This window comes from Cydia strobilella, chromosome 22, assembly GCF_947568885.1.
Source record: "Cydia strobilella chromosome 22, ilCydStro3.1, whole genome shotgun sequence".
Lineage (NCBI taxonomy): Eukaryota > Metazoa > Arthropoda > Insecta > Lepidoptera > Tortricidae > Cydia > Cydia strobilella.
The window spans coordinates 1,234,687-1,261,896 of NC_086062.1; the positions used below are offsets into that span (position 1 = coordinate 1,234,687).

General features: G+C 43.9%; 3 protein-coding genes across 8 annotated transcripts in view; 1 reads left to right on the forward strand and 2 right to left on the reverse strand.

The window, feature by feature from the left end:
• Window positions 1–1,311, reverse strand: part of LOC134751562 (serine/threonine-protein kinase Wnk-like) — an 86,411-nt gene extending 85,100 nt beyond the window's left edge. For 4 of the 6 annotated variants that reach the window (XM_063687018.1, XM_063687019.1, XM_063687020.1 and 1 more), the window contains exon 1: window positions 1,121–1,274. The gene's annotated coding sequence lies outside the window, so the exon portion shown is untranslated. Of the gene's footprint in view, window positions 1–1,120 lie in introns of all 6 variants that reach the window. The other 2 variants (XM_063687017.1, XM_063687022.1) reach the window with 2 other exon arrangements.
• Window positions 1,312–3,484: 2,173 nt separating this feature from the next.
• LOC134751568 (protein MON2 homolog) overlaps window positions 3,485–27,210 on the forward strand; it is a 73,022-nt gene continuing 49,296 nt past the window's right edge. The window contains exons 1-10 of the mRNA XM_063687028.1: window positions 3,485–3,746; window positions 4,382–4,513; window positions 4,758–4,940; window positions 6,814–6,943; window positions 9,848–9,948; window positions 12,819–12,944; window positions 14,380–14,459; window positions 17,270–17,417; window positions 22,961–23,075; window positions 23,368–23,499. Of these exons, the coding sequence (XP_063543098.1) occupies window positions 3,627–3,746; window positions 4,382–4,513; window positions 4,758–4,940; window positions 6,814–6,943; window positions 9,848–9,948; window positions 12,819–12,944; window positions 14,380–14,459; window positions 17,270–17,417; window positions 22,961–23,075; window positions 23,368–23,499 (1,267 nt within the window). The 5' untranslated portion in view covers window positions 3,485–3,626. The remainder of the gene's footprint in view (window positions 3,747–4,381; window positions 4,514–4,757; window positions 4,941–6,813; window positions 6,944–9,847; window positions 9,949–12,818; window positions 12,945–14,379; window positions 14,460–17,269; window positions 17,418–22,960; window positions 23,076–23,367; window positions 23,500–27,210) is intronic.
• Window positions 24,298–27,076, reverse strand: LOC134751566 (uncharacterized). Its single transcript, XM_063687026.1, has 4 exons — window positions 26,928–27,076; window positions 26,174–26,294; window positions 24,571–24,713; window positions 24,298–24,422 (listed from the first exon to the last, which is right to left on the reverse strand). Exons 1-4 carry the CDS (start codon window positions 27,031–27,033, stop codon window positions 24,304–24,306), a joined length of 489 nt encoding a protein of 162 aa, XP_063543096.1. The 5' UTR covers window positions 27,034–27,076; the 3' UTR covers window positions 24,298–24,303.

Consider the following 27,210-nt stretch of genomic DNA (forward strand, 5'->3'; position numbering starts at 1 on the left):
ATAGTTAACAATCTATGGATGTATACAATCATTATGTGTGTAGGTGTAGGTTTGATAGCACACATGCTCAAACTGTAATTAAGATGAAATCTTCTGATAACAAGTTGAGCCGCTATCAACATTCTTATCACTGCAATCTGACTCATCTCATCTATTAAAAGAATGATTTATTCCTATGCATACGTGAATGACATCCAGGAATTTTCCTATCCTCCTAAAGCCAATTCACATTTGTCTGACATGTGTGTGTTGTGTTGTGTCGCAACAGAGTCACGACGCATCAGAAAGGTAATCGGTTTCACGCATTTTATATGGTTGCATTTACATTTCTGTGATGCACGCTGCATCAGACTAATTTGAATGCAATCATATTAAATGTATGAAACCGATTACCATTCTGATGCATTACAACACAACATGACACAGACAAATGTGAATCGAGCTTTAGTCCCTGGTATACATTTTAGAACATATTAAGCAATCTGTTTTGAATATTGATTATGTTACTAAGGGTTCCAAATTCAAAGACAAAACTATTGAATCTGGGTCTCAGGAGGCAATAGAAAACATAGAAAAGAATAAAGTTCTCAGATGATATACAGATGTTTAGTGCTAGTTGCAGAGACAAAGATAGTATAAACAAACGCAAACGAGCGGGCTAGGCACATCGTTTATCGTTACAGCTTGATTACATGATTGAACCTTTAATAACTTTAATTTGATAATTCACAACTCCCGTCACAGGCTACGTAAACAAAAACCGCATCCTTACCACCCAGAGACACCAATAAATGACGTCAAAACGCCCACAATCGATGAATAATAATCCCAAAACATAATTAAATCACATTTCGTGCCGGCACTGAAGAAAAATGTACCGTGAAAAAACACGAAAGCGGGTGTCATCAACCGAAAAACTAAGATCGTAAATCCAGACACCTAGCACTCGCGTCGCGGTTTTCAAGCTTTATTTAAAGACGTGCTAAAATCTGCAGACATCGGCCGTTCTATTTAATGCAGTAAGAATGGCGTACAGCGAAATAAAATAAAGTAAAAATTGAAAATGACAGTACGTCAAGATCACAAAGCAAAATTGCAATGCAAAGTATGCGTAATTTACCTCTCGTTCGACATCACCGGATTCATTTCACTGTTTTATCATCTTATGACGGGCACTTTGTCTAAATTGATATTGGATTCTATAAATACTTACAAATAAAAATCTGGAATCACACCATTGTAAAGATGCGCGATGTGAATACCTACTATCTATCTATACTAATGAAATCTTTCGTTTCATTTCATTTCATTCAATTCGATATCGAAGATGTCATGATACTCGTTCACAGATCGAATCGATTTTGCGATACGATTATTAAAAGAGAAAAAAAGGAAATCATTATTAAAATCGACGAGTCTCTCTAAAAGGGGGAAAAAGAGGAACTAGGCATTAATTAATAAATTGTTTTTCTATTGATCTTTTGAGTGGTTTGATTATTTGATATTCAAAGTTTTAAAAATGATATGGCACCAAATATAATGACCACCAAAAAATACTTTGGTACCCTAAGTAAAGAAATCTCTTTTACCAAAAAAAACTTACTAAACACCAAAAAAATAAGGTTTAAAATTACAAAAGTACCGCCTGTTTAAATCACGACTGCACTTCAAATTGTATTCAAACACCGAAACTCATAAATGATCATGCACCAAATATAATTAATGATCACCAAATCTTGAAGAGCAAATTAATGAGATTTTTTCACTTAAATAAACCACTATGATTACCAAAAAATGTATACATATTACCAAATAAACTAAAATGATGCCAAAATTACAAGCCCCTCCCGCTCAATCACCCGTACACCGCACTGCACGCGCCACGCTCGCCTAACCCAATCCTCGATTCAGTCACGCGCCACCCTTACAGTAAAGAAATACTACTAGAGAAGTGGGTAAGGTTAGAACTGCGATCGTCACAGAAACGAAATGCTTCTAGAAAAGTGGGTTAGGTTAGGTTAAAACTACGATCCTCACAGAACCGAACTGCTATCAGATAAGTGGATTAGGTTAGGTTAGAACTGCGGATACTGCGACCCTTACAGAAACGAAGTGCTACAAGAAAAGTGGGTTAGGTTAGGTTAGAACTGCAACCCTTACAGAACCGAACTGCTACCAGATAAATGGGTTAGGTTTGAACTGCGACACTTACAGAAACAGGTTAGAACTGCGTCCCTTACAGAAACAAAACGCTACTAGAAAAAGTTGAAGTAGATTAATTAATTTAATGGGATAACGAGATGTGGTAAAAATTTTGGTGGTTTATTTTTGGGTTTACAATGATTAATTAGAAGTCATTTGCTTTAAAAAGATAGCAAAATTAAAAAATATGGTTATAATTTCACATTAAAATGGAGTTCTAAGTTTGGTGATTGTTTACTATTTTTGGGTTAATAATGATTATTCTGGTGTCATTTGTTTTAAAAGGATAAAAAAATGGTACAAATTTGGGAATCATTTCTCATTAAATAGGAGTTCTTATTTTGGTGATCATTCATTATTTTTGGTGGTAAAAACGAATTTTTTGGTGTTAAATTTTACTAAATCTGGTGTTCTGTTAAATACATGCCAAATGATATTAGTAACAATGAACAAAAGTACAGCAAAAACTACTTACACAATCATAAATTTATACATTTTGTGTTTGTTGTCTTTGAGGAATTATTATACGTATTTATTTTTATTTATTGGATTATTTTATTATTAATAATTAAGTGAAGTCAACTTTAACAATCGATTATTCGAGCCCCAATCGGCATATAATCGGTATTCAAAGGCTTGAAAGAAAGACATGTAATGTTGCTACAAATAAATAAAAAAATCACTTAAAAATCGATAATTACTTTACTCTTTACTCAATTTATGTACTCATATATTTAATAAAAAATGTTTAAAATGTACCATGCCTATGGCATTATTCAATAACAAGTAAGTATATATGTTGAAATTTTAATTCTTTCATCAATCGTCGGTAACGTATGAACATGGCAATAAAAATCCTTTGACTTTTAAACTTCAATTCACGCATATCTACCTGTTATAATAAAATAAATATTATCAAATATAATAATATGTAGTCTAGTTCCTTTCTAAATTTTGTAATAAAAATAGCACTGAATGTTTTTTGGATTTATAATCTATTTAAAAACAACAAGTCCCAAGCGAAAATGAATAAAACCCATCAAATGCAATTTACATAAAATAAGAGTTGTTACTTCATGGAACGGAATGTTTCTAGGTGTGTTCAAATTCTTACCCTTCTGTTGTATTTTTTCCATTTCGTTTTCTTTTATAAATACATATCGAATTATGATGTGTTATTTTCTTATTTTATGCATATCTAAGGTTTTTTTATATCTATCCGACATTTATTTACACACACTTTAGCTTGTAATATTGCTAATAAAACTTAGGATTTATTTCTTGCAGTGACTACGTGTATAGATTTTGAACGTCAAATTATGATGTGATGTGATGTCGATTGTGTACATGGCATATTTTCAATTTCTACGATTTTTAATTAAAACATGAAATGAATAATTAGATTATAAGATACCTATTTAAGAATGGCATTCGTGAGTGCAGTTACCGGTGATGACTCCACTAAAAAATTTATGGAAGTCTTGCAAAGTGACTTCAAAACACTCAGTTTCGAAACGAAGAAAAAATATCCCCAGATAAGAGAGGTATTAAGCTTAATTCTACTTTTATTACCCTCTAATGACTAAATTAAAGGTCTATCTTTGTACTGATATGGTTAGTTCCATGTGTAAAAGCATAGAACTTTTGCAATCTTATAAGTAATCCGCCCATTCAACTACATTGTAATTAGCTTATATTAACACATTTGATATGTAAATAAGACAACCTCAACGTCTAGATAAATACAGAAATCAATGCGATTTCATTGCCAACAAATAATTGGGTTAAAATTGATGTTACACATCATTTACAAAAAATATTTGTTTGCGACTTGCAATACTTATTATTATTTTTACTCCAAGGAACCACAAGAGCCGAATCCTCCATTATCCATGTGTGTCATACTTATCTCACTTATATTCTACATAAATAAACAGCATTTCTGAGTTAGCTTTAATCTTTAAAATATTGCATGTTGTTGCCCATTTCAGGCAACTATACATACCCTACAAACTAATACATACTATAATAAAAATCTTGAAAGCAAAAAATTATATTGGCGATGCAGTTTTCTGTTGCATCACCTGTTCCAGTGTAGGATTCGGCAGATTCCGCCGAAAAACCATACCCTTTGGCCAGAAGTCTGATTTCAATATCAATTAAATATTATTATTTCCAGGCATGTGACGAAGCCATAGAGAAGCTGTCGCTGGCAGCCAACAACCCACAGGCCTCTCTGTATGGTGTGGTCAACCAGATACTGTACCCGCTGGTGCAAGGCTGCGAGTCCAAGGACCTCAAAATTATCAAAGTATGTGCATCTTTGTTTATTAGGCTGCAGACTGGACGCGCGCGACCGGCGGTGTGGGGCCGTCGTCCAGAACAGTTTGTTCAAGTATTTACCCTATGGCTAAAAGAGGTTATGTCCCGCTGGCGACAGGCGGTGAGGGGCGGCCGCGTTTCCGCCATTTGTTCCTATACACACTCCCCAAATAATCACAAATATAAAAATGATTTCCTGAATTTCCAAATCACTAATATGCTAATCGTTTCAGTTCTGCCTCGGCACTATCCAGCGGCTAATTGCTCAGCAGGGTATTGATGCCAAAGGGGCCCGACATGTGGTCGACTGTTTATACACACTGGGACAGGCTGGAGTCTTGGAGTTAAAGTTACTCCAAACGGCTGCTTTACTTATGACAACATCTGATTTAGTGCATGGAGACACACTAGCTAGGGTAAGTGGTTATGGGTTTAGAGGGATAAATGATGCTCTTATTTATTGGTTTACGAATTGATTTGACTGGTGCTACCACAATAAATGTGATATCACATGAACGAGGGAACAAAAGTATCATGGTTAGTGGAACTGCTGACGATTCGTGACGAATACAAAATTATAGGATTTAAAATTATAGGAGGAACTGTTTATTTGTTTATTAAAACTTTATTGCACATAAAATTATAATTACAAATGGCGGATTTAATGCCTTAAGGTATTCTCTAGCGACGAAGTCATAAGAGAGAAAACTGGAGTAAAAGATACAATATACGCAATAAAAAAGAACAAATGGGCCTGGGCTGGCCATATATGTCGAACAACGGATAACCGGTGGACTAAACGTGTCACAGAATGGTCATCAATAGGAATAACGAGAAAACAAAAAAGACCAAATAAAAGATGGAGAGACGAGCTAGTGAACTTCGACAGATACTGGTGGAGAACAGCACAGGATAGGAAGGAATGGGAAAAACTGGGGGAGGCCTTTTCCGCTCAAGCGACATGCAAATAATAAACCAATAATAATTGAAATTTATGTAATTGTAAAAAAAAAGAAGCATGAAATAAAGGCTATTACTATTACTATTACTATTCTCTAGCAGTCAACTGGGCCATAAAGAGACGTTTGTTAGCTTCAGGTTTTATTATAGGGCGCCATTCATTTATTACGTAAGACGATTTTTGACCAGTTTTTGACCCCCTCCCTTCCCTATGTAAAAAATAAAACTTGTACCAAAAATTAAAAATTTGCCAAAAACTTATTTTCTCGGTACTCGCACGCGCTTTTTAAAGTATTATTTTTACTTACACATTTTTGTGATCTTACGTAAGAACTATCAAGACTCTCATCCCACCCCTCTGTAAGAACAAATAAGACATGGTCGACCCGCCTCCCCCCCTAAATTGCCTTACGTAATGAATGAATGGATCCTCTGCCTATTTATTTACAAAATAAGTATTGTGTAGTGATGTCAGTTAATTTTTCTTCCCGTTGGAACGGAACCTTCAACAAGGATTGGCAATAGTTTTAGAGAGGTTTATAGTAGATGGCGCTGTTTTAAATGCATCCTTGTATTTAAAATAAGACTTATTTACGATAAGATAAGATAGTATTGTCTTCGGTTACCGCGATAGTTACTCATGAAATAAAACTATGAAAACGGATTATATCGCGTATATTGAATTTATAATACATCCCGACGTTTCGAACTCTTTACAGCGTTATTTCATAAGATAAGATAGCTTTAGAGTTTTGAATGTTTCACGGTTAGTTTCACTAGACTTATATTGACCTGGATATAGACCGTGATTACCTTTTGTATTGTTTATGAGCTCCCAAACAAAATAAAATAAAAAAAAAAACAAATAATACAAAATAATTAATTAATTTTGTATTATTTTGTAAATAATACAAAAGGTAATCACGGTCTATATCCCGTTCAATATAAGTCTAAGATAGCTTTATTGTTAGAACTGTGTACATTTAGACGTTGTGGGTAAAATAGAGTCCAACAGCTTGCCCATTTCGGACGTACAATAATAAACTTAAAACCAGTCAAAGTAAAACAATAACAACAATAGTATTTTAAAATAATTGTAACCATTTATACACATAAAATATTAATTTAGATTTTAGGAATAGTGCATCTAGATTGCCTAGATTTTATTTATTTTATTTGTTATTGTATTTTATTTTATAATTTATGTGTGTGTTTTGTAAATTGTATGTTAATTAATTTTAAGTTTTGGAACACTATATGGAACAAAATGATTCGAAATAAATAATTGAATTCAATTGAATTGAATAATAAAGATTATTATATTTTTAGACAATGGTGATGTGCATGAGGATGGTGACGAGCAGCGAAACGCGCGACGTCAGCACGAGTCACGCAGCCGCTGCTACGGTGAGACAACTTGTCGCACTGGTTTTCGAACGCGCCCTGGCTGAGGCCAACGGTAAGGCATAGACAATAATGTATAGGCTTAGAACCAAGGGCCTGACACTCTCTGATAGAGAAAGATAGTCTTATTGCGATTCCTATAAGAGGAAAGAAAAAATAGTGCCATGCTTTGTCCTTATCACCGACCGGGTGGCATCATAGGTAGGAGGCGATGGCGAAATACCGAAATTTATAAGAGTGAAAGACAAAAAATCCTATGCTGTTCAAATTTTATATGGATATTCTTTCTCTTACCCCCGGTCGGTCGGTGGCGCGTCTATAACTACTTGTATATACTATGTTAATGATTAGAACCGTTAAAAAAGCGCTTGCATCCGTCCGCACACTAAATTCGATTTAACGACCAACTCTTAAACTCGATTATCCAACAACGCTTTTTTAAAAGCGCCACCGCCATCGTGTGAATGAGGCCTTAGAAAACCTATATCTAATTGTAGACCGTAAAGAGTTATTTGTGCAACAAGAACAACAAAAACAAGAGAGGAAAGTTTGTTTTTCTTGCGAGTGTTTATTTTGAGTCCCGAGAAAGCGAAAGATTCTATAATCTTGAGCGTAGCGAGGTACTCAAAAACACGAGATGTAAAATAACTTTGCTCTCGTGCATATAATTTTTCACCTCAGTAAGTGAGAACATATTAAACATTAACATATTAAAGGTTAAAATGTATTTCGAATTACACAGAATAATACAGAGAAAAAATTTTGTAATAGAAGTATGAAGTGGCAGTTCATGGCCTTCACTAAATTAATCAGCTACTTTGTTTCACTCCCTGGAGTGAGGAAAGTCGCACTTTCCTCACTCCAGGGAGTGACGAAAGTAGGCTTGTTCGAGCTGCTGAGGTGAAAAAATTATAGATTCTTATGGGAACTATATTATTATGGCGCAAAATTAATATTGAAATTTCATTGTGCTGTATTTTTTCTTTTTCTCTGTGTATCTTCTTTAGTTAATTTCGAATTATGAGTTTACTATAGCTTTGGCGTGTAAATGTAGGAATCGTGCAATAGTGCTAACCACCAATTGTTTTTGTTAATATGTAGCTACTGGTGAGAACCTGTAATTGGCTTTTTGTATCATATTTATAAAACCTATAGACATGTTAACAGCTGTTGGATCTCCGAATAATAATAAATAAATAAATAAAATTGCCCAATGTAGTACCATCGCCCACACTGTTAACTGTACATCGGTGGACATTATGCCTTTTGTACAGTCGCCATCAGATATATCGGAGCGCCCGAGGTGCTCACAAATATCTGAACACGCCTCTATGAGGGCTATCGTTTTTTTGCTCACCAGTTGGCGCCTCTGTTGATGGTGGTCCAAAAGACTATGGATGGTATAGAAAGGATCGCAATCTCTTATGGCAGAATTGTTGTAAAAGTGACCGCGTTAAGCTTTAAATAATAGTTCCTAATCTCTCCGGTGGCGCTAGTTAGGCTCTGGGACATGAGTATAACATGAACCAAATAAGGCAACAAATAACCCGACCACATTACGTAGGTTGTTTTTGGTAGTATTTCGGTGTATGGTGGCGCCGCCTAATTACTGTTTTTTGATGGACACTTTTCATACATAGAGATTTGGCTCCTTTATACAGTCTCCATGCAAAAGACTAAAGAACAGCTGTCAGTCATTGAAGTGACAAGTGACATTTGACATTTCGAACTATGGAAAAGACCACCATCTACACTAGCGCCCCTAGCGGCGAATTCATACGCGTTAGCCCCCATTGTCAAGGCGTTAGAGTGCGTGTTCAGATATTTTGAGCACCTCGGGCGCTCTGATATATCTGATGGCGACTGTAATAAAGTTCACCGAGGTACAGCGAGGAGTGTTGCTGTTTGTAGAGTCGCCATCAGATATATCGGAGCGGCCGAGGTGCTCACAAAAATCAAACATCAAACATTTATTCAGCAAATAGGCCACAGGGGCACTGTTACATGTAAATTTTTACAAACAATAAAATTAACCCAAGATTACAAAAAACAATTACATAAATATAAATGTCAAATTACACAAAAAAAAACTAATAAAAATATACAAACAACAGAAGTACTAAAATTCTGTACTTGAAAGAGCGAAGGGTAGTTGACTTGAAAATCGAATAGGGAATATTACGCGAAACTGCGTAGGGGGCGCCACTACCACAATCGCGAAATAAGAAAATCGAAATTTCGTTATCTAACATCTCTATCACTCTTGCATATACGCGCGATAAAGAGGCAGATAGCTAAATTTCGGATTCGCGTTTCCCGGTAGGTCCTCTGTAAACAAACCGCCTTGATGTTTGTCATATTTTATTATCTCTGAAAACTTGTCAAAAACCTGTTAAAGGTACAGTATGTATAAGTTACTCTATGGTTTATTAAAAAGGCTAGTGCTGCACTCTGGTGGCAGAACATTGCAGTAATATCCCCTATAGCATTCGTTTATTTATCGTCAGACGAATCCGAGCTCTGTTAATTAACTTTAGACAAAAAACTATTTGAAAACGAAAAACTGTAATATATCGTTTGATTTCAGCAAAGATAGATATAACTCCGTAATAGATGGATACAGTCTAAGGAAAAAACGTGCCTCGAAAATCACGAAAATTTGATTCTCGATCAGATGGCGCCACTAGTTTTGGCCTACACTCGTATAGAGGGCGTTGACTGTTTCGTTTATTATTTATAATTTTAACGCATACCAGTGAAAGAACATGGGTCAAAATCATATAAAAACATTTAATGCAAATAAAAAAATCATTTATCCATATTTAAATAAATTTTATCGTATTTTTATAAATATTTATTTTTAGTTTTAAAGTGTGTCGACAGATGGCAGTGAATTTACTGGGGTTACAAAATTTACTATGACAGTACCGCTCTAGTATATGTTACTCTATGATTTCAGGAACGCTCAAAGTGAACCCGGCTGATGTCAGACCACAAACTAACAGCAAAGCCCCTAAAGATATGAAGCCCTGCGCGGTGGACGCTTACCTCATTTTACAAGTACGTAACACTTGAAACACTTGTACTTTTTTTTTATTTTTATCGCGTATATATATATATATATCTTTACTTGAAAAATAATTATAGTGTATAACTAGCCTTATGAACCGATTTTTCATGTACAACCAGCCTTAAAGTTTGTAGTCTATGATTGTTCACTATTTTAGTGTGTGGGTATTTTTGCACTTTGTAATTTTTCCTCAGTCACCCGTTGACCACGAACGCTGTAAAGAGTTCGAAACGTCGGGATGTATTATAAATTCAATATACGCGATATAATCCGTTTTCATAGTTTTATTTCATGAGTAACTATCGCGGTAACCGAAGACAATACTTGTACTTAACTTTATAACTGTATAGTCAAAAAACCGGCCAAGTGCGAGTCGGACTCGCCCACCTAAGGTTCCGTACTTTTTACTATTTGTTGTTATAGCGGCAACAGAAATACATCATCTGTGAAAATTTCAACTGTCTATAAAGCGGAGTCTTAGTAATAGGGTCCCGTTTTTACCCCTTGGGTACGGAACCCTAAACCTCTAATTTAGGCCGAAGCTCTGCCGAAACTGAAACCGATACCGAATGCTCGATCGGACACTTAAAATGTACATTTTACTTACATACTTTATCCAATACACATACAGACATACTTTTATCCAATATTGTCTTCGGTCAGTTCTTACTGTCAGTACCGCCTTAACCCTCCTTCGCCTTAGAGCGTTTTCACCATTGTCCGATCCGATGTCGGATGTCGGAAGGAAGTAAAATGTAGAGGTAATTGGTTATCGCAAACCCTGAGACTGTTTAAGGAATCAGTGTACGATATTCCTGTTCTTGGGATGCCGTCCGACACTATGGCACCCAAATTTTGTCCACTCAAACTCTACTCAGTGGAACTTCCCAAAAGGGAGGACTGGTCTAACAGTCAAATTAAGTGGAAAGAAGGAAGCCTGAGGTGGTACACTGATGGCTCCAAATCCGGATCTGAAGTAGGCTGCGGAGTATATGGTGAAGCGCCCAGGAAAAGCATCAGCTTAAACCTAGGGCGTTTTTGCTCTATATTCCAGGCAGAGGTATACGCCATTATTGAATGTGCGTCAATAAATCTGCAAAGCAACTACGGCAACCATACTATCTATATCCATTCGGATAGCCAGGCGGCACTCTTAGCCCTAACCTCTGATGTCACCACATCGAGGCTGGTTGAGAACTGCAGGCAATTATTGAACAACCTTGGAGCCAGGAACAAGGTTGTTCTACGTTGGGTCCCGGGGCATGCGGGTATCGTTGGAAACGAAAAGGCCGACGAACTCGCGCGAGCAGGGGCTAAGGGGAAGAACTACAGTCCTGAGCCGTTTTGTGGGATTCCCAGAAGCCTAACGCGGCTCACCCTAAAGACCTACTGTCACTACAAAACCATTCAACTCTGGAGGGAAAAACCAGGGTTGAACCATTCCAAAGCGCTTATCAAGGCCTTCAGCAAAAAGGCGTCTTCGAGCGCCTTGGCGCTGCCTAGGAACCAACTGCGCAACTTGGTCAGGGTGCTTACCGGGCACTGCGGCCTAAATAAGCACATGCACACTATGGGGAAACGTGACATGGGGCGGTGCAGACTCTGTATGGAGGCAGAGGAGACGCCCCTACACATCCTCACAGAGTGCCCCTGCCTAATGCGCACTCGTGACTTGATCCTGGGTGGACATATATTGCGCCCGGAGGAGTTAAAGTCTCTCGAAACCAAAAAGATCCTGCAGCTGTTCGAAGTTGCAGGTTTGGATCGAGAGTTGTAGTAGGTGGCGATCACAATAGATCAGAGATGGTCGCAGTGATACATAGGCTCTGGAGCCTTACATAGCCCCTAGAAAAAGAAGAAGAAGAAGAAATGTAGGATATATATGTTTCTCTGTATTTATTTATGCATTTAATAAATCATTATTACAAAAAAAAAACGATAAGTAGCCCAAAAAAGGTGGACTTAATGCCAATGGCATTCTCCTGCAGCTGTTTTTATCATAGGCGCCTTCCGACATCCGATATCGGAAAGGCGCTTCCGATAAATTCAGCCATCGGAGTCCCCCGTCAACTGTCGGACCGATAATATTTGTTTGTGTGCATATGTGTAGGCATAATGCTTGTGCGTGTGTGTGTGTGTGTAGTGTGCGTGACCGCTAAAGACGGCGCCCGGGCGGCGGCCCCGCGGCCTGACCTAGCGGATGTATTATCCTACATCCGATATGGGATCGGACAATGTGAAAACGCTCTTAGTGCCAGTTGCGGATGGCACTTGACAGACTGATCAACGTCACCCGGCGCGCCGCGGCGGTTTACTATGAAACTTTCCATACAATAAAATTTTGCGAACTCTTTAACGGTATCGTTAGCGCCTGATTTACCCACAGGCTAATAAGGCTAAAGCCTAGGGCGCAAGGACCGAGGGGGCGCGGCGGCGGCTCTGAGTTGAGACAAGCGGGGGGCGGATATACATAGTCAGCCTAGGGTCACAGGGCGGACACGCTATACATCAAAAATCACTTGCGTTTCTATGTATGAACGGCACGTCTCTACACGCGTCATGCGTCATAGTGTGAGTAAGTTGCTTAAAAATAGTACTGAGCGGCCGGCAAACGGCCGTCAATCTGGTGTCGCGGGGCGAGGTAATTTCAGTCGGGGCGGGGCGGTGCGTGGTCGTTCTGTACGATATTACTATTACTTATTCTGTGCTAGGGTGGTCAGAACTCTAAGTCAGGCCCTGATAGTTAGTTAGTTTTACTGGGCATTTTCCGCAAAACGACATCCAATGTGCCTATTTTGCGTGTAGTCGGGTATAATAAAAGCATCACGTACACTTTATTGATTTTGTCTTTTTGTTGCAGGATATAATCCAGCTGGTGAACGGCGACGCGCCACACTGGCTGGTCGGTATCTCTGACGTGCCAAAGACATTCGGACTGGAACTGTTAGACACAGTTTTGACTGATTTTTCACCCGTTTTCTTTAAGGTAAGTTTATAATGATGATTTTGCCTAATGACGCTTGTGTGATTTTAATTATTTATTTATTTATATGAGCCTAGAGTGTCCTCCCTCCTCCCCACAGATTTAATATATACGCTAGATGACGCAAATACCACGATTTGTATTGAAACCAAGCGTGCCGACTTTTTCATATAAAATTTACGCATAATATAATTTTAAAATGACTTATCTGTGATAGGAAATATGTTCTTGCCTTTGGGTGCTCGCAATTTTTGGGCTGTTGCAGTTAATTATCATGCATATCATATCATAGCATTTTTTAAGTTTTCACGGACGTCGGGCTGCAACAACTGACGCGCGTGGACTGTGAAGAGCGACGGTCAACCTCGACGCTTGGTCGGGGTTCGGACATGCGAAATAGATGCATTTGCGTCTTCTATGGTATATTTATTTCTGTGCTCCTCCCTTTCCACGTCTTCCGGTCTTGATCCGTCTCCCAGTTCCTGTCAAAGCAGGCGTGGCTTACTCGGGTCGCTACAAGGCCTACAAGCACATGCGGCCCACACCAATTTTGGTGTCTAGCCATAGTAATTGCCGCGCACCGCTATGGAACGGGTGCAGCTCACGCTTGCGCCACCTTGCGGTCATATCTGTCGTAATAGACGCGTTTTGTTTAAGAGTGAACCTTCTGTACCTAGTACTTCTGGCGACCACGTATATTCGTGTGGAGCCACCTTTACAGAATAACCACGGCAACACTAAGCTGTCATGTAGACAGAGAGAAAGATAATTATACACGTGTATCTTAAGGTTATAAAACTAATATTGTACAAATTTAAAAGTGGAAAAATTACTGCCTTGGGTGAGACTTGAACTCACGGCCTCTGGATGGTGGATGGTTCAAGTCTCACCCAAGGCAGTAATTTTTCCACTTTTCGATCGCAGACGTTTCTGCTTGTTAAAAATTAATTTAATATTGTACAATCAAGTTCATGTACGTTACAGTTATTAAACCTTGTATTCTACACAACACGGTTGTTCCTTAATGTTCCTGCCATCATCTCACTGCACTCCCACATTGGTGACCCCGACGTGATGGTGGAAGCTTCTCTCGACGCTGTTTACTATTATTTATTCTGTGGTCAAAGGCGACAAGGTCATCTCGCTAACGCCGCCGAGGTTTTCCGGCCGCGACCCCGTGTTTGACGTGGGACTGGTTTTAATCTATAATTTGAATATGTCCTTTTAAGTACGTAATGTTAATTCTTAATATTTTTCTAATTCAGCTTTCGCGTCTAACGCCAAACGCCTAGGCCACTCGGTCAATGTGACATCCGTTTTTTATGTGCTTTTATAGTATTCAATCTTTTGATTTGGCTTGACTATGCCACACGAATAACGACTTTACGGCAGTGTTAATAGAGTTGCGAGTGCAATTAACTTGAGGTTTTTGTTTCAGATAGCGGAATTTAGGTTTCTGTTAAAGGAACACGTTTGCGCGTTGATCATAAGGCTGTTTTCACCAAATGTAAAATACAGGTAAATATGATTATATTATAATACGCTTACGGGTCTTTTGTTTAGGCATATTATTGTCTGGACAACAATTTCTATGACTAGAAAAAGCCGCAAAATTAAATAAATATTTATTTGACCACATTCCGTTTACTATTATTGTCCATAAGAATGACAACCTTTGTTTTGAAAATCTGGGTATGACGCAGATATTTCTGTGCAGTTTGAACAGTTGAGTATGAAATGTACCTATTCATTTTTTCATCTTATTGGAGTGGATTAAGGTGAAGAAATACTTAACTGTTACAGCATTGTATATGGATTTAACAAAAGCTTTTGATTTTGTTGACCATAAAATTTGATTATCAAAACTGTATAATTATGGTATCCGCGGAAATACCTACAATTTACTACAATCCTACTTGACTAATAGAGAGCAAGTCACACAAATAACTCGAATTTGTGTTAAGTCTAAAAAAGAGGTCACATTTTATTCAGATTTAAAACAAACAAATTCTGGCGTCCCACAAGGAAGCGTCTTAGGCCCGCTCCTCTTTTTGGTCTATATTAACGATCTGCCACAAGCAATCACAGATAAAATAGTTTTATTTGCAGATGATAGTACAGTGATTTTTACTAGCGAAGACCGATCATCATTTGAACAACACATTAATAAAACAATAGAATTAATAATCGATTGGCTATATCAAAATAATATTTTTATCAGCTTAAATAAAACTAAAACAATGATCTTTAAACAGAGAAAAGAACTTATTTCTGATTTGAAAATTACATACAAAGATCAGGACATTGAAGAAACGGATTCAACAACTTTTTTGGGACTAACCTTAGATCGAACATTAAGTTGGAACAACCACATAGACAATGTTTGTAAAAAACTAAATAAATATTCATATGCCTCACATAATTTGCGAAAAGTAGTAAACCAGTCGACTGTTTTAATCTCTTATCACGCTCATGTAACATTAACTTTGAGATACGAGGTTATATTCTGGGGTAATTGTACTGATAGAGAATTAGTGTTCAGAGCTCAAAAAAAGTGTTTACGATCAGTTTGCGGTATACAAAACATGGAATCATGTAAACCCTATTTTATTAAGCTAAATATTCTCACGCTTCCCTGTCTCTATATATATGAAGTCGCATTATATGTTAAGTATAAATTAAATTAAATCGTCATTTATTTCAGGCCTAATACACCCATATGTGTTAGTAACTTACATAGCTAATAAAAATAATGTTAGTGCTATTACAAAACAAATTAACATGCAAATTAACTAATGACTAGGAGCTAACTTAGGGCTAGGACACACCGGATGAGCCTTATAAATCTAACATATCACCACAAATTATCATCATTTTTGACTAGAAAATGCATTGTATAACCCTGACCAATTCTCCTATTTCAATAGTTATCGCCATCAATATAGAATACAATCTAGATCATGTAAAACAGCGTTACTTGCAAAAAGCTTTTTTGGAATGGCACTAAAAATTTATAATAAGCTCCCAAAACAAATTTAAAAAAAAATTTAATTTTTTGATTTAAAGAAATTTAAAAAAATGTTGTATGATTTCCTAGTAAGTAAAGCATACTATTCTGTTCAAGATTTTTTGTCTGACTCAGGAAATTTCATTTCCTTTTAATTTGTTGTGTTGTGTATATTTAATTATTAAGACTAGTTTATAATTGCACGCTACGGCTCTGTAGCTATTTGTGTGCCATGTGGCGAAACATTGTGATACTATATTATACATTTAAGACCTGTTGTACCTATGTTTAACAAATAAATAATTTGGAATTGAATTTGGAATATGTAAAAGTATCTTATTTTAGCAGTTCTTATTCTTTTTTACATCGTAATCAGTAATCACATTTGAATTGCACGTTTTATACTTTTTTGTATAGGTATATGAGTTCGAAAAGCTACTTTACTTTTAGTGAGGGACTTGAATCTTTCGTCCTGGTTTCAACGGGCATACTTTGTGATGGGGTCACGTTCGCCGGGGCGGGCGCGGCCTCATACACCTCCCTTGTTCCAGACGGGAGCAAGGGTTTCCTAGTTAGCTCAGAGGAGAGAGAGGGTGCAGAGTGAAGCAAGGAAACACAGGTTTAATGCTGTAATACAAATCGGCGGGCTTTTATGCCGGTTTATTATAAATTAAGATTCCTTAGGTCTAGGTATCCTAAACTAGGCACGACGCGGGGTGGCTTCTACTTATCGCAACGGTACGGCGCGGACCCTAAGCTACTCGCGGATTCGGGAACGGTATCCCCTAAGAGTGAAGGGGATGACGAGACGGGAAGGATATGCGAATCGGGGGGGAGCGCCTAGGGTGCCTACGCGTCTAAAACACGCCGGCTCTGACCAGGGCGATAGGGAGTATCAAGGGTGCCTACGCGTCTAAAACACGCCGGCTCGGACCAAGATACAGGGTAGGAGGGGTTACGTAATCCAGGTGCCTACGCGTCTGAAAACACGCCGGCTCTGACTGGGCTACGGGAAGCAGGAAGGGTCGGAGGGGAACCGGGTGCCTACGCGTCTGAAAACACGCCGGCTCGACCGGGAGATCAGCTGTCCTCACTGCAGAAGGCGGTGAGCCCAACTGACGCTGTTGTATGGGCGCGCGCCGCTTTTATACTCTCGGCCCGGCGCGCGACGGGTGGGGCGAGTGGGCTGGCACTCGATCGGTGGCCGCGGCTCGATAGGTAGCTCCGCTGTCTGTCACGTGGCCGTTGCATGATGTTGTAATGCGCGGCTAGGCGCGCCATTACAACTTTAAAGTATTCATTGTTTTGTTATTGATCCCAGGGCTGCATTCACCGGCCTCCACATCCCAGGGGCCACCGGAGCCGCCGGAGCCGCCAGCACGGGCGGCCCCGAGCGGCCGCACTACCCCGTCACCATGCGGCTGCTGCGGCTTGTCTTAGTACTAGTGCACCAGTACCATGCCCTGTTGGTGAGTCACCCGTACATGAGGCACAACTCTATACAGCAGCGTCCACACCTACACATCCCAGGGGCCACCGGAGCCGCCGGAGCCGCCAGCCCGGGCGGCCCCGAGCGGCCGCACTACCCCGTCACCATGCGGCTGCTGCGGCTTGTCTTAGTACTAGTGCACCAGTACCATGCCCTGTTGGTGAGTCACCCGTACATGAGGCACAACTCTATACAGCAGCGTCCACACCTACACATCCCAGGGGCCACCGGAGCCGCCGGAGCCGCCAGCCCGGGCGGCCCCGAGCGGCCGCACTACCCCGTCACCATGCGGCTGCTGCGGCTTGTCTTAGTACTAGTGCACCAGTACCATGCCCTGTTGGTGAGTCACCCGTACATGAGGCACAACTCTATACAGCAGCGTCCACACCTACACATCCCAGGGGCCACCGGAGCCGCCGGAGCCGCCAGCCCGGGCGGCCCCGAGCGGCCGCACTACCCCGTCACCATGCGGCTGCTGCGGCTTGTCTTAGTACTAGTGCACCAGTACCATGCCCTGTTGGTGAGTCACCCGTACATGAGGCACAACTCTATACAGCAGCGTCCACACCTACACATCCCAGGGGCCACCGGAGCCGCCGGAGCCGCCAGCCCGGGCGGCCCCGAGCGGCCGCACTACCCCGTCACCATGCGGCTGCTGCGGCTTGTCTTAGTACTAGTGCACCAGTACCATGCCCTGTTGGTGAGTCACCCGTACATGAGGCACAACTCTATACAGCAGCGTCCACACCTACACATCCCAGGGGCCACCGGAGCCGCCGGAGCCGCCAGCCCGGGCGGCCCCGAGCGGCCGCACTACCCCGTCACCATGCGGCTGCTGCGGCTTGTCTTAGTACTAGTGCACCAGTACCATGCCCTGTTGGTGAGTCACCCGTACATGAGGCACAACTCTATACAGCAGCGTCCACACCTACACATCCCAGGGGCCACCGGAGCCGCCGGAGCCGCCAGCCCGGGCGGCCCCGAGCGGCCGCACTACCCCGTCACCATGCGGCTGCTGCGGCTTGTCTTAGTACTAGTGCACCAGTACCATGCCCTGTTGGTGAGTCACCCGTACATGAGGCACAACTCTATACAGCAGCGTCCACACCTACACATCCCAGGGGCCACCGGAGCCGCCGGAGCCGCCAGCCCGGGCGGCCCCGAGCGGCCGCACTACCCCGTCACCATGCGGCTGCTGCGGCTTGTCTTAGTACTAGTGCACCAGTACCATGCCCTGTTGGTGAGTCACCCGTACATGAGGCACAACTCTATACAGCAGCGTCCACACCTACACATCCCAGGGGCCACCGGAGCCGCCGGAGCCGCCAGCCCGGGCGGCCCCGAGCGGCCGCACTACCCCGTCACCATGCGGCTGCTGCGGCTTGTCTTAGTACTAGTGCACCAGTACCATGCCCTGTTGGTGAGTCACCCGTACATGAGGCACAACTCTATACAGCAGCGTCCACACCTACACATCCCAGGGGCCACCGGAGCCGCCGGAGCCGCCAGCCCGGGCGGCCCCGAGCGGCCGCACTACCCCGTCACCATGCGGCTGCTGCGGCTTGTCTTAGTACTAGTGCACCAGTACCATGCCCTGTTGGTGAGTCACCCGTACATGAGGCACAACTCTATACAGCAGCGTCCACACCTACACATCCCAGGGGCCACCGGAGCCGCCGGAGCCGCCAGCCCGGGCGGCCCCGAGCGGCCGCACTACCCCGTCACCATGCGGCTGCTGCGGCTTGTCTTAGTACTAGTGCACCAGTACCATGCCCTGTTGGTGAGTCACCCGTACATGAGGCACAACTCTATACAGCAGCGTCCACACCTACACATCCCAGGGGCCACCGGAGCCGCCGGAGCCGCCAGCACGGGCGGCCCCGAGCGGCCGCACTACCCCGTCACCATGCGGCTGCTGCGGCTTGTCTTAGTACTAGTGCACCAGTACCATGCCCTGTTGGTGAGTCACCCGTACATGAGGCACAACTCTATACAGCAGCGTCCACACCTACACATCCCAGGGGCCACCGGAGCCGCCGGAGCCGCCAGCACGGGCGGCCCCGAGCGGCCGCACTACCCCGTCACCATGCGGCTGCTGCGGCTTGTCTTAGTACTAGTGCACCAGTACCATGCCCTGTTGGTGAGTCACCCGTACATGAGGCACAACTCTATACAGCAGCGTCCACACCTACACATCCCAGGGGCCACCGGAGCCGCCGGAGCCGCCAGCCCGGGCGGCCCCGAGCGGCCGCACTACCCCGTCACCATGCGGCTGCTGCGGCTTGTCTTAGTACTAGTGCACCAGTACCATGCCTTGTTGGTGAGTCACCCGTACATGAGGCACAACTCTATACAGCAGCGTCCACACCTACACATCCCAGGGGCCACCGGAGCCGCCGGAGCCGCCAGCCCGGGCGGCCCCGAGCGGCCGCACTACCCCGTCACCATGCGGCTGCTGCGGCTTGTCTTAGTACTAGTGCACCAGTACCATGCCCTGTTGGTGAGTCACCCGTACATGAGGCACAACTCTATACAGCAGCGTCCACACCTACACATCCCAGGGGCCACCGGAGCCGCCGGAGCCGCCAGCACGGGCGGCCCCGAGCGGCCGCACTACCCCGTCACCATGCGGCTGCTGCGGCTTGTCTTAGTACTAGTGCACCAGTACCATGCCCTGTTGGTGAGTCACCCGTACATGAGGCACAACTCTATACAGCAGCGTCCACACCTACACATCCCAGGGGCCACCGGAGCCGCCGGAGCCGCCAGCACGGGCGGCCCCGAGCGGCCGCACTACCCCGTCACCATGCGGCTGCTGCGGCTTGTCTTAGTACTAGTGCACCAGTACCATGCCTTGTTGGTGAGTCACCCGTACATGAGGCACAACTCTATACAGCAGCGTCCACACCTACACATCCCAGGGGCCACCGGAGCCGCCGGAGCCGCCAGCCCGGGCGGCCCCGAGCGGCCGCACTACCCCGTCACCATGCGGCTGCTGCGGCTTGTCTTAGTACTAGTGCACCAGTACCATGCCCTGTTGGTGAGTCACCCGTACATGAGGCACAACTCTATACAGCAGCGTCCACACCTACACATCCCAGGGGCCACCGGAGCCGCCGGAGCCGCCAGCACGGGCGGCCCCGAGCGGCCGCACTACCCCGTCACCATGCGGCTGCTGCGGCTTGTCTTAGTACTAGTGCACCAGTACCATGCCCTGTTGGTGAGTCACCCGTACATGAGGCACAACTCTATACAGCAGCGTCCACACCTACACATCCCAGGGGCCACCGGAGCCGCCGGAGCCGCCAGCACGGGCGGCCCCGAGCGGCCGCACTACCCCGTCACCATGCGGCTGCTGCGGCTTGTCTTAGTACTAGTGCACCAGTACCATGCCCTGTTGGTGAGTCACCCGTACATGAGGCACAACTCTATACAGCAGCGTCCACACCTACACATCCCAGGGGCCACCGGAGCCGCCGGAGCCGCCAGCCCGGGCGGCCCCGAGCGGCCGCACTACCCCGTCACCATGCGGCTGCTGCGGCTTGTCTTAGTACTAGTGCACCAGTACCATGCCTTGTTGGTGAGTCACCCGTACATGAGGCACAACTCTATACAGCAGCGTCCACACCTACACATCCCAGGGGCCACCGGAGCCGCCGGAGCCGCCAGCCCGGGCGGCCCCGAGCGGCCGCACTACCCCGTCACCATGCGGCTGCTGCGGCTTGTCTTAGTACTAGTGCACCAGTACCATGCCCTGTTGGTGAGTCACCCGTACATGAGGCACAACTCTATACAGCAGCGTCCACACCTACACATCCCAGGGGCCACCGGAGCCGCCGGAGCCGCCAGCACGGGCGGCCCCGAGCGGCCGCACTACCCCGTCACCATGCGGCTGCTGCGGCTTGTCTTAGTACTAGTGCACCAGTACCATGCCCTGTTGGTGAGTCACCCGTACATGAGGCACAACTCTATACAGCAGCGTCCACACCTACACATCCCAGGGGCCACCGGAGCCGCCGGAGCCGCCAGCCCGGGCGGCCCCGAGCGGCCGCACTACCCCGTCACCATGCGGCTGCTGCGGCTTGTCTTAGTACTAGTGCACCAGTACCATGCCCTGTTGGTGAGTCACCCGTACATGAGGCACAACTCTATACAGCAGCGTCCACACCTACACATCCCAGGGGCCACCGGAGCCGCCGGAGCCGCCAGCCCGGGCGGCCCCGAGCGGCCGCACTACCCCGTCACCATGCGGCTGCTGCGGCTTGTCTTAGTACTAGTGCACCAGTACCATGCCTTGTTGGTGAGTCACCCGTACATGAGGCACAACTCTATACAGCAGCGTCCACACCTACACATCCCAGGGGCCACCGGAGCCGCCGGAGCCGCCAGCCCGGGCGGCCCCGAGCGGCCGCACTACCCCGTCACCATGCGGCTGCTGCGGCTTGTCTTAGTACTAGTGCACCAGTACCATGCCCTGTTGGTGAGTCACCCGTACATGAGGCACAACTCTATACAGCAGCGTCCACACCTACACATCCCAGGGGCCACCGGAGCCGCCGGAGCCGCCAGCACGGGCGGCCCCGAGCGGCCGCACTACCCCGTCACCATGCGGCTGCTGCGGCTTGTCTTAGTACTAGTGCACCAGTACCATGCCCTGTTGGTGAGTCACCCGTACATGAGGCACAACTCTATACAGCAGCGTCCACACCTACACATCCCAGGGGCCACCGGAGCCGCCGGAGCCGCCAGCCCGGGCGGCCCCGAGCGGCCGCACTACCCCGTCACCATGCGGCTGCTGCGGCTTGTCTTAGTACTAGTGCACCAGTACCATGCCCTGTTGGTGAGTCACCCGTACATGAGGCACAACTCTATACAGCAGCGTCCACACCTACACATCCCAGGGGCCACCGGAGCCGCCAGCCCGACCCATTTTAGTGACCATGTATGATCGTGTGCACGAACGAGTTGCCACAAAACGTTTTGCACCGTACAATGCCGCCGTCGACATTATCCATGTCAAAAACATCTGAAATATTTCATTCGACACTGAAGGAATTTTGTAATTTTACAGCCCTTACAAAAATATACCTTATTTCCTTTCTAACAGGTTTCAAAGTTCATTCTGTTTAATCTTCTTCTTCTTCCTCGGTCCCACATTGCTGAGGATCGCGACCATGTATGCTCCGTCTCCATAGTGTGCGGTCATAAGCCATATGAGTCACGCACTGCATGTTGCCTCCAACCACCTTCTTCACACCATCAGACCATCTCGTGGGTGCTGTTCCTCGCCCGCGCTTGCCATCCATTTGACCCAAGATAATTTGCCTTTCTAGGTCATGCTTCTTAGACCGCATGATATGTCCAAAAAAGCTGAGTGCGCGTTCTTGACATATTGTAGAGTGCCGTGTGGTGATTTTTAGCTCCTCTAGGATGGACTTATTGGTTATCATAGCCGTCCAGGGTATGCGTAAGAGTCTTCTGTTTATACATGACCATAAAAATTAAATAACGTTATGTTTTCAGGTGACGGAGTGCGAAATCTTCCTGTCTCTTACCATCAAGTTCCTGGACCCGGACAAGCCGCTGTGGCAACGGGCGTTGGCACTTGAAGTATTACATAAGATGACTATACAGCCCAGTAAGTATAAATTGTACTGTCAGCACTCAAAACGCTTCAAAATGAACACAACTTTATTGTTAAGGAACTACTACCGTTTGATCCCTAAGATCCCTTCACCTTGGCTATTTCTAAGCTTAGCAAGAATATTTAACCTTTTGCGAAATAATTACTTATGAGGAATGTTATGAAAGAGAAGGAAGCGAAAGAGGTAATGTCAGGATCGTAGCAAGTGGAAATCCGTGGTCTCTGGGAAATAGGCGTAAGTATGTTTTACAACCAATTCTATAAAATTTGTTGTATTTTTCAACAGAACTCCTGGTATCATTCTGCTCTTGCTACGACCTGCGTCCACACGCCACGAACATCTTCCAAGACATCGTCAACGCGTTGGGCGCCTACGTGCAGAGCTTGTTCGTGGCCAGCCAAGTGAACACGTGTACCGGTGAGTATTTACAGTAGATGGATTTGGAAATAAGTCTTACCTACACCGGGTCCAAGATATAGCTTGGCGAGCACTGGTGAAGAGTGTCCACAGTCGTCACGTCCAACCACGAGGATACGACAAAGAAGAAGAAAGTTTGACTACTCGGAGGATAGAAGTTAGTTTATTACACAAAGTGGTCAATGTCAGGCACAACGAGATCCTCCATAGTCTCTTCCATTAGCTCCCTGCGGGATTGTGGCGGCGGGCGATCGTCGCTGGCTTCATATTGACGTTCCTCCGCATAGTCCGGGTTCGGTTCCGGCAGGTCCGATAGGATTGATTTGAAATTGCGTCTGAAACTGTTCAAAAAATGTTTTTAAAAAAACAATACCGTAGTAGAAATCCGTTTTTCGTAAAAATTCGCGATATAATCCGTTTTCATAGTTTCATTTCATACTTATATCAAAGAGGATATAATAAGATAGAGCGGTACTGTCATAGTAAATTTTGTAACCACTGTAAATTCACTGCCATCTATCGACATACTAAAACTAAAAATGAAGATTTATAAAAATACATGGATAAATGATTTTTTTATTTGCATTACTTATTTTTATATGATTTTGACCCATGTTCTTTAAGGGATATGCGTTAAAATTATAAATAACAAACGAAATCGTCAACGCCCTCTATACGAGAGTAGGCCAAAGCTAGTGGCGCCATCTGATAAAGAATGAAATTTTCGTGATTTTCGAGGCACGTTTTTTCCTTAGACTGTGTCCATCTATTGCGGAGTTATATCTATCTTTGCTTATATCCAACTTACTTGTCTGCCTCGACATCTTCAACAACCTCGCCTAGTGAGTCCTGTTCGCCGTCGTTGTCTTGCCCGAATTCGCCATAAATGCTGTCGCTGGCATGTGGCGTCGAGGTCTCTAGCGCTGTTGACAGGTCGAATTCGTTTGTCAGGTTATCATGAAAATTTTGTTTCAAAACTGTAATATTAACATTTTAATCTCTCGCTAACTACCCGCCCCGGTTTCGCAGTAAACTGGCTACACGACATAAAATAAATTACGAAAAAATTACCTTCATCCGGTACCCTGAACGTCTCGTTGTCCAAAGACTGCAGGTACATAAATAGGTAGACGAGTTCGCGACACATGTTGGTACATTCCTCGAATGAGTTGAAGCGGTTTGCGAAGAGGCCCGATGGGCAGCCGAGGCGCTCTCTGAAATAAATACGAGTATAAAATACCATATACGAACACATACCTTCGGCACAGAATAAATAATAGTATTATCATATAGAACGGCCACGCACCGCCCCGCCCCGACTCGAATGACCTCGCCCCGCGACAGCAGATTGACGGCTGTTTGCCGGCCGCTCAGTACTATTTTTAAGCAAATTACTCACACTATGACTCATGACGCGTGTACAGACGTGCCGTTCACACATAGAAACGCAAGTGATTTTTGATGTATAGCGTGTCCGCCCTGTGCCTTCGGGTTGGTTAAAGGGTCCTAGACGGGTGTCAGAGGCTGTCAATCACAGATGCATACTTTCGTTTTATGTTAAAACATTCCATTAAGAATTACGAATGAGGAGGTGTTACGTAGAGTGAATGAAAGTAGAACGATTTTTAAAACTATAAAGAACAGATGTGGAAATAATTGGGCATTTGTTTTTTTTTTTTAAATCTGTTTTGGAAGGGTTGGCGTAAGTAACTCTCAAGTTGGTGATGGTGGTAACATGACCTGTACTTTTGATATTTAGTAAAAAGCAAGAGCCATGGCGGTGGCGTGTAACGACGTGAGCACAGTTTCAAACTCCTTCGTCAGCACTAAAAGTAATCCAAATAAAACCTTACAGCACTCGTAATAAGTGTCAACGTTTACGTGCAAGACTGTAATGGGGCTACAAAAGTCCACAGGGGTCTGACTGCGTTCATACACGACCCTGGCACAGAATATACAGGGTGACCTTAATAGCCATTGGACAAACCCTGAAATCCCACGTAGGGTTACTTCTCAGGAATGCTCTAACGTTAATATATTTTTAAATTCGAACAAAAGATAAAAAAATAATTTTTTAAACAAAAATTAATTCCAATGATCGACAACAAAAAGAAACATACTGTATTAATCATTGGCAGTGTTTTTGTCAACTTGTTCGAAAATGTGCGGCAATGATGACATTTGTCAAAAGTCAGAATCTTATTAACGTCATAAATAAAAAAGATAATCAATAAGGTCGAAGAAGGTTTCATACCTTATTACCTTAGGAGCTATTAACACATACAGGCTGCTCCAAAGTAAAAAATCGTAATTTGTTAATTTCTTCGTAACCGCTACACCGGTTGTTATGATACTTTGTATACTGGTTCTAAATACCCTAATGCATATGTACATTTCGGCTTTGTCCAATGGCTATGGACACCCAGAAAGATTCACTCCCTAACAAAACGCGCAAGGCGGCGCAAGCGCGTGCAGGCGTCTGTTCCATAGCGGTGTGCGGCAATCTATGGCAAAACCTCAAAATTGCCACGAAATGGCGGAGTGAAACACGCCTGACCCTGGCGTAAAGCGCCGCGAGCAACGAACGCGCTGGTATCGTTTCCCCTTCCTTGATCAGCGCTGGAATTAAACCAAATAAAGCCTTACAACCATCGTAATAAAGGTTAATACATACGTGCAGGACTGTAAAGGGGCTACAAAAGTCCACACGGGTCGTACTGGGTCCATACATGACCCTGGCGTGTAGCGACGCGAACAACGCACTTTTTGGTACCGTTTCCTCTCCTTGATTAGCGCTGAAATTAATATATATTTGTATTGCGATGTCCGACCGGAGCCGGATTTATTGCCAAAACCGAAACTTCGGTCGGACACTACCGGGTAGAGATTATAGACCGAAAAATATGAATAAATGGCGGTGTCTTATTGCCACCACTCCTTTACATACGTTGTGTCTTACGTAAGCGGACAACTCGCGAACGCGAAGCGAAGCGGCGCGGCGGGCCCACGGCGTTTGCGGTTCGCAACGAGATCGCCCACGTAGGACACTTCTATAGGTATCTAATGATTGATTCACCCCGCGCCGCATCACTTCGCTTCGCGTTCGCGTGTTGTTCGCCTACGTAGTACGCTGCGTAAGGAATTGCGACAATTGTACCGCAGGAATAGAGACCTTATAAAACAAACTCCCCCGCCGCGGGCCGCGTCTGTCGCGATAAACTTAAAAACTACTGAACGGAATTTCACGCGGTTTGCACCTATCAAAAGAGTGATTCTTTTAGGTGTATGATTTGTAAAAGTTTTATGTAACCCGTACGAACGTGCGAAGCCGGGGCGGGTAGCTAGTAAGGAATAAAAGAGGAGTAAATTTTTTTTTAAAAATTTGCACATAATTAATTTAATTTTTGGTTGAAGTTTTTAATATTAACCTAAAACACGCTTATCTTCTGTAATATCACTAACATCATTTGCATCATTATAAACTAAAGTTAAACTAACGCTTACAAGAAATAATACAACGCGTAAGATATTCATTATCGAAACAATTGTGACATTTCATGACCTAGTAGAGTAGCTTAGAAAAATAATGTTCTCGATGAACCGATATTCGCGATGAGGTTTTTAATCGAATTTAAACTATCGTGAGGCATATTAACTTATCAACATGTCGCGCGAGTGACTAAAAATACGTGAGTGAAACCGCTAAGTTAG